The 12,012-nt window shown below is 46.3% G+C and overlaps 1 protein-coding gene across 1 annotated transcript in view; it reads left to right on the forward strand.

Annotated features, from left to right (window-relative positions):
* LOC125116958 (pecanex-like protein 2) overlaps window positions 1–12,012 on the forward strand; it is a 267,908-nt gene that overhangs the window by 173,250 nt on the left and 82,646 nt on the right. The window contains exon 22 of the mRNA XM_047762658.1: window positions 3,137–3,266. Coding sequence (XP_047618614.1) covers window positions 3,137–3,266 — 130 coding nt within the window. The remainder of the gene's footprint in view (window positions 1–3,136; window positions 3,267–12,012) is intronic.

The following is a 12,012-nucleotide window of genomic DNA, read 5'->3' on the forward strand; positions in this document are numbered from 1 at the left end:
TTTTGGCATTGAACCAGCTTTTGGGCCAGCGGGGCACTGTTTAGTAAATTGCCTTTTCTTGTCCTAGCACGTTTTCTCCCTGGGTAGCCTCTGTTGGTTTCTGAGCTTATAACCTCCAGGGAAAGAGCAGTTTGCTTTACCCTTTGAATACACATAGAGACCACGCAAGCCCATTGTCTTCAGATAATTAGACAGACTTAGCCACATTAGCTCTGTTTAATGTGTGCACTGGGAAGGCTGCTTTCTCTTTGGTATATCCTTTTGAGCTTCTAATTATTTTTTCAAAGCGTTGATGTTGATATTTTCATTTTAACTCTACTCAAGTAAACCCAAAGCTTTTTAAGGAGTCTTCGTCTACCTCTTAGACCTGCCTCTTGGCTCTCAAGAAATAAAGAGGGCTGCAGGTTTATTGGCACTGCCTTGGCCATTACAGTCAAGAGCTTTCGTATTTCCCCCCAGGAGTGCTGTATTTCTTTACTGATCTTCCTTAAATTAAAAGAACCTTTGAGGCCATCTAGTCCCATTTGCCCTACCTCTGACCTATTAAACTTCATTTCCTATCCTACCAAAATTGAACTTTATTTAGAGGCCAGCCCTGTTTTCCTCATTTCCTAATTGCTGGGTAATTGTTCCTGGCGTTAAAAAAATGGGCAACGTCCTCTCTGGGGAAACATTTAGAAGCAAAAGAAATGGCAGTGCCAGCCCATCCAGTCTCCCGCCCAGCCCAGGCTCCACTTGACTTTGTCCTGGTTCTTCTGCAAGCCCCACAGTGCCCTCTGCCACCCACGCAGAGGAGGTGTCCCACTTTCCCTCCTCCCAACCCCCCTTCAGGAATCTGCCCTGTGATCACACACCCCCACCCCGCTTTCTCATGTTTTCTCAGTACCTTTCCTCGTGACACTTCCCATGCAGCTCCTTTTTTCTTCCGATGACAAAGGACACGGTTAAGTTGATATGTTTTATGGCAGAGGTATTTAGATCTTTCCAGCTTTGAGATGCAGAAGAAACCGACAGGCGATAGTAGACATCATGGTAGCTCCTTATTCTGTAGTTCTCTATTGGAACTCAGTCGAAATAAAAGGAATTGGATGCAAACTATATCACAGTAGGGATCTTTCCAGTACCAGCAGTTCAACACCAGTTATTAATGGAGGAGGGGGTCATTTCACTCCTGAAGATATTCAGAAATAAATAGCAAGTTTTTTTAAAAAATGACACATTTACTCCTGAGGCACAGCTCTGAGCTTAATTCTGTGAAAATGCACAGGGAAGTTCCATTGGGCAGATAAGGCTCCTGCCCTCCTGTGTATTTACACAAAAGTGGGGCTATGAGGGGCCCCACCTTCCAGCCCCCTCATCACAATTCAGCCCCACTGCTGCTAATATGGGAAAGCCCTTTTGTGTTTTGGTAGGGAGTGAAACACAGAGCCTTTCTGTCAGTGCCAGGCATTTCTTACTTCCTGCTGGAACTTTTTGAACATGGGCTAAAGAAATAAGACATCTGTTTGTGCAGCATTAGAAAGAGGCACATACCCCTTTCCAGGGGGAAAATCAGCCCTGTAGGCGATCAGATCAGAGTTGAGTAGAACCCTCCCAGCCCCCACCCCAAGGGACAAAGAACCACCTGTACACGTAAGGTCCCCACTGACCTCTGCCACCTCTGTTGCCTCTGACTCTTCCATCCACAAGCCCCACCATCACCCTGAACCATCGTGGTGCAGTATGGTTGACAGCTGGGAGACGTTCTTCAATGATGGAGTGAGACCCCATGGGGAGGTGCCGGAAGCGCTGGTCCCTCCTGGCACCTCCCTCAGATTTCAAGACAGCAACTAGTTGGGCTTAAAGCCAAAGTTAGAGCCACACTTAACATTGAACAGTTATGTTTCTAATCAAACAGTGTATAAAAGTGAGGCATGCCATATATTTGGACAAAACTCTAATTCAAAAGGCTATATGCATCCCTGTGTTCACAGCAGCACTATTCGCAATAGGCAAGATATGGAAACGACCTAATGTCCATTGACAGATGAATGGATTAGGAAGATGTGGTACATACACACAATGGAATACTACGCAGTCATAAAAAAGAAAGAATGCCATTTGCACCAACATGGATTCAACTAGAGATTATCATACTAGGTGAAGTAAGTTAGAAAGAGGAGGACAAATACCATATGCTATCACTTATATGTGGAATCTAAAGTATGACACAAATGATCCTATCTACAAAACAGATTCACAGACGTAGAGAACAGACTTGTGGTTGCCCAGGGATAAGGGGGAGGGAGGAAGGCGTGGGATGGACTGGGAGCTTGGAGTTAGTAGATGCAAACTATTGCAGTTAGAATGGATAAGCAATGAGGTCCTACTGTACAGCACAGGGAACGCTATCCAATCTCTTAGGATAGACCATGATGGAAAATAATACAAAAAGAAAAGAATGTATGTATTTGTATGACCAAGTCAATTTGTTGTACAGCAGAAATTGGCACAACACTGTAAATCAACTATACTTTAACAACCAAAAAAAAGTGAGGCAGGCCAGGAAGCGGGAAACCCACACAGAAGTGACTTGGACCATAGCATGTTGTGACTTCACGTGTACACGTTTTTAGCTCATAAACCAGACATAAGTTGAATTGAGCCATTGTTGTCCAATGTATGATTTAAAATATCTATTTTTGAATAGTGGGAAAAGATTCGTTGAGAAACAGAGACGCTATCTTCCCAAACAATGCTATTTATTTATGTTTTAAAGTGTAATTTCATTTGAATTATTTATAAAGGTGCTTAGTACTTTAGCTGATGCCACAATGTGTTTGGGTCAGCTAATGATATGTCAGTAAAAGGAAACTGTTCTTTTTAAATCTTAGATATTAAATCTTTGCCATGAATCATACTGAGACTGCTGGGATTTTTATGAGTATCATTTGGTTTTCATGGTAGTGAAGTGAGACCTAGCAGGATACTATTGAAAATTTTATACTTCCAGATATGTATGTAGCAAGATCACATGTATGCCCTTCTTTCTTTCCTTGGTGAGAAAATGGCTTTAATAGAAACTAGTCAAAATCTCATATACTGTTTAGAAATAATACAATGTACACACTTTTTGGCCTTAACTCGAAATCCTCAGATTCTGCCATGCTTTTCTTTCAGACGTTCGCCACGTCAATCTTTTCTACTCCATTGAGCCCCTTTCTTGGGAGTGTCATCTTTATCACATCATATGTCAGGCCTGTGAAATTCTGGGAGAAAAACTACAAGTAAGACCCTAAAATTGATGCTGACTTACTTTGCTAGGATTTGGGGTCAGAATGCTCTTGATCTTCCTCTATGCAAAGTCCAGGCTCCATGCTTTGTCCTCCGAGAGGTGGCCCCCACCCCCCACCCCAGATCATCCACTCAGCACAGGGTGGTTTCCAGACTCTGGACCAAGCATGACCGATGGCCAATTTGCACTCGTCCTGGTTTCACCAACTGTGCAGGAAAAATGAGTCACCACCACCTACTCTTAGCAGTTGCCTTTGGAGAGGTGGTCTCAGGAGCCATGGTCCTGTTTCTTGATTATCCTGCTCTTATTTGATGATGGCTGCAGGCCTTAGAACTATGCTTGTCACGTACAACTGTCCATGCATCACAGCTCAGCATCACAGAGCACACCGTTTTTTTCTGAGCACCATTGAACTTGTAAAAGATGATGTATGCACTTTGTCTTGACTGTGTGGACTGGTCAGTCAAGAATATCCTCACGCAAAAAGGGATGGAGTGAGGGGTGGTGGGAAGGAAGGAATAATGGTTCCCTGAGTGGCTTTGAAGAACTGTTGATTTGTGGTGGGGAGGGCCTGAGAACAGCCAGAGAGGCGAGTGGAGTAAGGGGGCTGGTCTCCAACCAGGTCATCTTCCCTGGCTAACCTTCTCTGTCCTAATTTACTAGCTGTCCCTGGGCTGGTTCCGTTTGCAAGTCCTATTGCATCCTCTGTGATATGTCTCCATTTCCCACAGCTCTGCCACCTTCATGTCTCGTCTCCCAGAGGCCGGCGTTAAGTTAGGAGATCTGTGGTTAGATGGTTTCTGTCAGGTGAAATGCACATCCGTCTGGGGCAGGAGGTCGTGTTCCCAAAGGGAAGGTTCTTGTCGCAGGAGGAATTCAGAAACGAGCGGGAAATTGTGAAAGAAAAGCAAGGATTTAGTTGAGTGAAAAATATACTTCTTCAAGAGAGGCAGGCAGAGAGGCTAGCAGCTGCTTTATGTTTCTCAGACGCATTGGTTATAAGGGGCATCCAACTGCTTGGGAGGAATATTGACTGGGAAGGAGGGGTTTGGGTGTCATATTTCTTAATTTTCACTGCAGCTCCACTTTCCCAAAGGGAGGAGGGATTTTTGTCTTTATTTAGCTTCCACTGGCAGTGTCTTGGGGCTGGTGCATGATGAGTCCTTCTTATCTGCAAGGCTAATTTTATTATAATTTCATTATAATGAGGGTGTAATGAGCAACAGGTTACACTGGGATGCCCAGAGATTCACGCCCTTTTCCACCTTGCTTTGTTTCCCTCCAGGGTGCTTATCACCCCAAAATGTGTGGTTTCCTGTCAGTCTGGAGGCTCCTGCTTTTCTCTGTGTGCCCATGGACCCCAGCATTTACAGGACACCTGGCTTTCTGGCCCCTGGCCCCCCTTTCTCTGCCCAGGAGTAGCTCCCTGCCTGCCATGTAACAATAGGGCTGGACCACCAGCCTGCCTGTGCTCACACCTCAGCTCCACCAATTGATGCTGGTGACCTCAGGCCGCTCTCCATTTCTGTAAAGGGGGGCGGGGGGCAGAGGAATAAGACCTCCTTCACAGCCTCGTGGGCAAAGTATGAATGAATAGATACAAAGGACCGAGAGCAAAGTAAGCAGTGGGGGGGCCTGTGCTGCTGAGATTCTTCTGATTGCCCCGCTGGAGTCTCTGTCCCCCCTCCCACCCTGACCTGTGCTAACAGGCATTCCCCAGAGCTCACGTTTAGGGTCCTGGGTAAATCTAACCAAACCGGAGCACCCCAAGGTGAGCCAGGGCTGAGACTGCTGAGAGGTGGGGAAGGCCCCTTGTGTGTCTGGTAGATTCCTCATCTTCTAAGAGAGGCGTGCTCTTTGCAGTACATGTAAAGCATCTTTTTTTTTCAACGCCAGATCTGAGCCACATCTGCGATCTACACCACAGCTCATGACAGCACCAGATCCTTAACCTACTGAGCAAGGCCAGGGACTGAACCTGCATCCTCATGGATACTAGTCAGATTCCTTTCTGCTGTGCCACAGTGGGAACTCCAAACCCTCTTGAATTTTACGCATGAACAAGAGTCCTCTTTTACATTTGTCTAAAGGGATACTGTGCTTATTTGCAGAGCTGGAGGGAAAAGCTTGTCTGGCTTGTCTTTATGCTTTTTAAGCAGAAAAAAATCTGGGGGACCATTTTGGAGCTCTGAAAATCGCACTTCTGGGAAGTGTAAACGCTTGTAAATAAGAGGTGTGGCTCCCTTGCGTGCTTTTAATGAGGCAGGAAAGTGCAAGATGTTGTAAATGTGATCTTTCACATAAAAGATTTCTTTTTTTCTCCAATTCTTAGATAAGTTTTTCTGACCAGGGAGGATTTGATATAAGCAAAATGCATCACTGGTGAGCTGGAAGGTATTTAAACTTCCCCAATAGAAAAGAAAAATGGAGAATTTTTTTTTTCCTTTGGCAGCACCTGTGACGTGGAAGTGCCAGGGCCAGGGATGTAACCCATGCCACAGCCGTAACAATGCAGAATCCTTAACTGTGAGGCTGCCAGGGAAATGGAGAAATCATTGTTGAGAGAGTTTAACTGAGAGGAGGCATTGTAACTGATGTGCAAAGCAAGTTACATGTTTTCTTATTTAGCTTCCTCACTTCCACGATTCAGCCACCCATCAGCATGGTACATTTAGGTCTGAATTGCGGGTTTATGTGGGTCTTAAAAATGTGGGCTGTTGGAGTGTTTCCTTATTCAGTTTCACAAAGACCTTATGACGCTGTGCTCCATTGTTCTCCTCAGCTTAGCACTCTGTGACCTGTGGGGACCTTGGTCGGTGGTCCTGGGATGGGAAAGGGACTTGGAGTCTCTGTGGGAATGTGTAAGGACATCCTGTCTTTCCTCGGTGTCTCTGAAGGAGCCAAGTTGGAGAAAATGTTCAGTCCCAATGGGGGGAAGTTCCTGCTGTAGAACCCCATCGGCTGAAAGTCTCTTGTCACTTGTATTCAGCGTCAGAATAGAGTCCCGTGGCCATCTGCTTAAAAGATCAGGGAGGGAATTCAGGACGGTGGGTACCAGGCAAGGAAATGGCAGGAAACCTCATCTGGATCCCTGCAAGTGCTCTGGAAAGTTCATTTGATGGGTCTGAAATGGTTGGTTTTGATTTCAAGTGCTAATGACTTTCCATGTTCTTCCTTGAGCATGTCTCTGAGGCTGCCCGATCACTTTCTTTTCTGTCTGTTACAGAGGAGCAGCTGTTAGTGCAGTTGACTCTGTTTAATTGTCACTTGACAAGGCTGGCTAAGAATCACTCTCCTCCCTAGCATTGGTGGAGCACATCCTGGCAGTGGGGCACCCAGGATCGCCAGCCACACCCTGGGGGTATGGGGAAAGGCATTTGTCGTCCCGTCTCCTGATCTCTCTCCCTCTCCACCTCTGCTCTCTCACTTTCCCATCCTCTGATTTTCCTTCCAGACCTTCTAAAGCTGCCTTCGGTTTTTGCAAGTCTCCAGCGAGCCCTACACTATCATGGAACCATTTTAATCCTCTGTGGAACCCATAAGTGCATCACCAGCTGCCTGGTGATGATGGCCGGTCTGTTTTCCTCAGCCTGGGCTGTCTTGAAGTCTGCTGACTTTTTGTTCCAGCACTGCCCTTCACAGGGGGCTGGTGAAAAGCTGTCCTCTGCCCACCTAACTAACCTGCTCTCCCATTGATTCCCCCCACTGGGCACCAGGTCGCACCAAACCCGCACTGGGGCTGGTCTTTGTTCACTGAGTCAACTTTGCCTTGCTTGGAGGAAGCTCCCCAATGCCTGTTTTGTGCAGTTTTAGACACCATTCTCAAGCCTTGATCCGCCGTCTCACTCTGTGCTGCTTTGTCTGGCTTGGGAAAAGAAGACATTTTGAGGCCAAATCAGACTTCTCCTCTCAGGAGAACATGTTTGGAGTGGGTTTCAAGCTAGGGTGAACCGCTTGGTGAGCCGCTGGGGTCTCACTGCTGCCTGGGGGATGAGGGACAGTACCCCATAGACCAGCCCTGAAGGAAATGCCCTGTATCTGCCTTGTCCAACAGGGGGGCTCCATCAGCCACTTGGGGCCACGGAGCACTTGGACCAGGGCCCATGTGGCTGAGGAACTGAATGGTTAATCCTGCTGAGTTTAATTCATTTAAGTTTAAGTAGCCACATGTGACTACAAACTACCATATTGGACAGCACAGATCTAGACTCTCCTCAGTCCCAATTGCACTCTCTAGCCTGTCTCCCACCACACTTTTTCATGCATCAACCGTGGGGAGTTCTCATTCCAGCCTTCCCTTGGCTGTGCCCTTCTCATCGAATGCCCTTCCTGCCTTCCACCTTCCCACTTCCACCCACACCCGCACAAATTCCACCTCCTGCTCCACCTCTTGATAGGTGAAGGGAAGGTTCCAGGCGGTCTTATAGAATGAAGGGTACTTGGCAGTTGTCTTTGGAAAGTAAACTTGCCCTGAGGCCATCTGTATATTGTGGCAAGGATTGGCGTGGACTGTGTCTACCTCCAAGTTTGGGCTTGTCTGTTTTCATCTTTGTGTCCCTATGGGGCTGTGCACACAGTAGGTGTCCTATAACTATTTCTTTAATTTTAATGTGTCCCTGTGGGGGCCATGCACACAGTAGGTGTTCTATAACAATTTAAGTGCATTAAGTCCAGCAACATTATGCACAGGGGAAGGGAAACTGTAATCTGGGTCTCATCTGCCACCGGTAGAATGTTCCCTGTTAAACGGTTCTTGACTAGGAAGGTCTTTAAACCCTGTCTTGATGAATTCAGCCTGGTGTCTCCATTTGATTTACCAACAATGATTGAAAATGGACTGTGATAATAGCGCCGGGTATTTATACATCCCCTCATGTCAGAGTGTTTAAAAAGCTTTAGAAACACATTTTGATATTATGATTTATCATCCTTCTCTTTATATATAAACAATTGCTAAATGACAAAACTCTGTCATTAACATGAAACAAATGTTTAGGCAAAAAGGTATTGACTCATGTTCCTGGTTCTCTTAGCCAATGTCTCGGTCTGAAAGGAGTCATCTGTCTTTAACCCTAAAGAAAGAAAAGTCCCATTATCAATAGTTTTGTCAGAGTTCCTGTTGTGGTTCAGTGGGTTAAGAACCTGACTTGTATTCATGAGGATATGGGTTCAATCCCTGGCCTCACTTAGTGGGTTAAGGATCCAGCATTGCCATGAGCTGCAGTGTAGGTAGCACATGCGGCTCAGATCTGGTGTTACTGTGGGTGTAGGCCGGCAGCTACAGCTCTGATTCCACCCCTAGCCTAGGAACTTCCATATGCTGCAGGGGTGGCCCTAAAAAATTGGTTTTGTTTTGATATATCAAAAGTCTTCTCTAAAATGTAAAATGTTATATCTGTGAGGAGACCTATATAACAGCTACCTGAAAAGGCAAATACAGCTTCATGATTGTTACATTTCTATTACATTGTCCAGATTGGTTTTATTTATTTATTCTATTTTTTCTTCTTAGGGCCCCATGTGCAGCATATGGAAATTCCCAGGCTAGGGGTCAAATGGGAGCTGCAGCTGCCAGCCTACACCACAGCCGCAGCAACCCAGTGTCCAAGCTACATCTGTGACCTACACTTCAGCTTGCAGCAACGCCGGATCCTTAACCCACTGATCAAGGCCAGAGATTGATCCTGCATCCTCATGGATACTAATTGGGTTCTTTTTTTTTTTTTTTTTTTGTCTTTTGTCCTTTTAGGGCTGCACCCGTGGCATATGAAGTTTCCCAGGCTAGGGGTCTAATAGGAGCTACAGCTGCCAGGCACAGCCACAGCCACAGCAACATGGGATCTGAACCACATCTGAGACCTACACCATAGCTTACGGGCAATGCCGGATCCTTAACCCACTGAGCGAGGCCTGGGATCAAACCTGCAACTTCATGGTTCCTAGTCAGATTCATTTCCGCTGCGCCACGACGGGAACTCCACTAGTTGGATTCTTAACCCACTGAGCCACAAAAGGAACTCCCAGATTGGTTTTAAAATATTAGATCATTCTGGGCCATCCCCCCTCCTCAAGTGTACGGTAAGCATGCATGTGAGGCCGCTGCACTAGGCTTTAATGCAGGAATCGATCTATGTGACTGGTCTTCAAAAATATCAACTCCGTGTTCGGTGTCCCTGGGCCTGCCCTAGTCAGCAAGAAGATAATCGTGATACTTCATCCATCCTCATCTCTTCCTGAGGTGGTGACGGTCCATCAGAAAGCATGAGCTTTGCAGTCAGGCAGACCTTGATGGAAATCCCAGCCCACATGCTTGGTTAGGTGTTTGACTCCAGGAAAATTCAGCCTCAGAGCCTCAGTTAATTCATGCGAAATGGGGTCGTCTTCTTTTTTTGTCGTCTTCTTAGGGCTGCACTTACAGCATATGGAGGTTCTCAGGCTAGGGGTCTAATTGGAGCTGTAGCCACCAGCCTATGCCAGTGTAGGCCAGAGCCACAGCAACATGGGATCCAAGTCGTGTCTGCCACCTACACCACAGCTCATGGCAGTGCTGGATTCTTAACCCACTGAGCAAGGCCAGGGATCGAACCTGAAACCTCATGGATGCATTAACCACTGAGCCATGATGGGAACTCCTGGCATGACTATTCTTAAGTGCCTCCTAGGAGTCCTCAATACCAAATCCTGTCCCCACTTTGTTTTCCTCCCCTATATTTTTATCTGCTGTCATTCTACTTTCAATTCAGTTATGTCTAGGGAGTTCCCATTGTGGTGCAGTGGGAATGAATCTGACTAGTATCCATGAGGATGCAGGTTTGATCCCTGGTCTCCTTCAGTGGGTCAGAGATCTGTCGTTGCTGTGAGCTCTGGTGTAAGTCTCAGACTTGACTCTGATCTGGTGTTGCTGTGGCTGTGGTATAGGCTCTACTTTGACCCCTAGCCTGGAAACTCCATATGGCATGGGTGCAGCCCTGTGAAGAAAAAAAAAAATCATTTATGTCTAGAAATATTTCACGGCTCCTTCCAACCCACTGGAAGTTGTTTCTGAAGTGGTAGGACGCAGTCCTATCAGCCTGTGAAAGGATGCATGTGTAGACCACGGAGTGTCCCATCCATAGCCAGAGATGCCCCATAAATATCCTCACCTTCAAGCACTGTGGTTCCTTTAAGGCTTTAGAGCCTGGGATCTCTTCTTTGAGCATCACAACTGCCTTGTGGGAACACAAGATTTTCCTAAGTGCCACTGCTCTGTGATTGATCAACCAACAAAACGTAGGATCAGAACATTTCAGCTCATCTCAGTGGGCTCCCCTGAACCATAATGTGTTATCTCCCAGCCCCTTTCTGGGTTTGTCATATAGAAGGGAGACTAGCACAGACCCTTAAGATGACAGAAGCCCCTCTGCACCATCCATGGGAGGGAGTCCTCTGACCTCTCCCTACTCCAGGTGGAACAAACCTCGTGCCTCCCCAGGTAGCCCTAGTGAGCTTTGTCAGCCATAGCTGCAGGCTCTCCCTGCTCTGAATCAGCTCCTTGGGGCATCCCCTGGGTACCACAATCACCTGGATACACCTGCTGATCCCGGAGCAGCAGGCATCCTTACGCCTCCTCTACATCCCATCCTTTGCCAGATGGAAAGCAGCCCTCATTCCCTTTGCGACTCTTGTCTCCATGCTAAACCACCCTAACTCTTCTTTGTGTGAAATGGTTTAGACCTTGGGCACCTCAGCCGCCCCCATCCAGATGTTTGCTGAGTTGTCCTTGACCCTGCCCTCCTTAGCCTGCCCAGTTGTCATCTACTCAGCCATAGTGGACAGACCTGTTACTTCCTGTGAGTCCTATGTTCTGCTCTCCTTTGTTCCTCTTAAAATCTAAACCTTCTCAATTATTTTGCTATAGTATTCTCAAGCCAGCTTTTCATCAGTCCACTCATGTGTGTTTTACTGAAAAGCAGACATTTACATTTTCTCTATCAACGCTCATCTTCTTGGCTTTCACGCAGCCTAGCAGTCCACAGAAGCCAGTATTACTGCTTTCACTCACCATCTCTTAAGCTCCCTCGCTGTGCTCTATGCAGATGGCCTTACCTGTGTCACCATTTGGGTCTTCATTCGGGACTTGTTAACGATGAGCTGGACAGAGCCATGGGGGCCTGACTTGGTTCAGGGAGTCCAGAAAAGAGGTTCTCAACAGCACACTTCATTTTCTATCTTTTTCAGCGTGGAGAGGTTTTTGCTAAGCCTTTCAGCAAGGATGCTTGAAAACTCACCAGCATTCTTCCAAGGCTGAATTTGCTTTTGGTCTTTGTTTTTTCATTTTTTTTCTCACCAGCTATTTTGGATAAGGAGATGTTTACATTTTAAAGTACAAAACGAAAACAGGTATAAATAATGATTTTTGTATAGAAGAAAAAAAAACCCCAGCCCTTCCCTATTAGGCTGTTTTAAACATAGTTTGTAAGATCTCTGTGCAAAACATTGAATATCTGAAAAGGCATTTTTTTTCCCTCCTTAGGTATAAAGCAAGAAGCTTATATGCTTATGGCTTCTTCTTCTTCTTTTTTCTTTTGCTTTTTTTTTTTTTTTTTTTTTTTTTTTTGCTTTTTAGGGTGGCACCTGCGGCATGTGGAAGTTCCCAAGCTAGGAGTTGAATTGGAGCTATAGCCACTGGCCTACGCCACAGCCGTAGCCATGCGGGATCCAAGCCACATCTGTGACCTTTATTGCAGCTTGCAGCAATG

This window comes from Phacochoerus africanus, chromosome 15, assembly GCF_016906955.1.
Source record: "Phacochoerus africanus isolate WHEZ1 chromosome 15, ROS_Pafr_v1, whole genome shotgun sequence".
In the NCBI taxonomy this organism is placed as follows: Eukaryota; Metazoa; Chordata; class Mammalia; order Artiodactyla; family Suidae; genus Phacochoerus; species Phacochoerus africanus.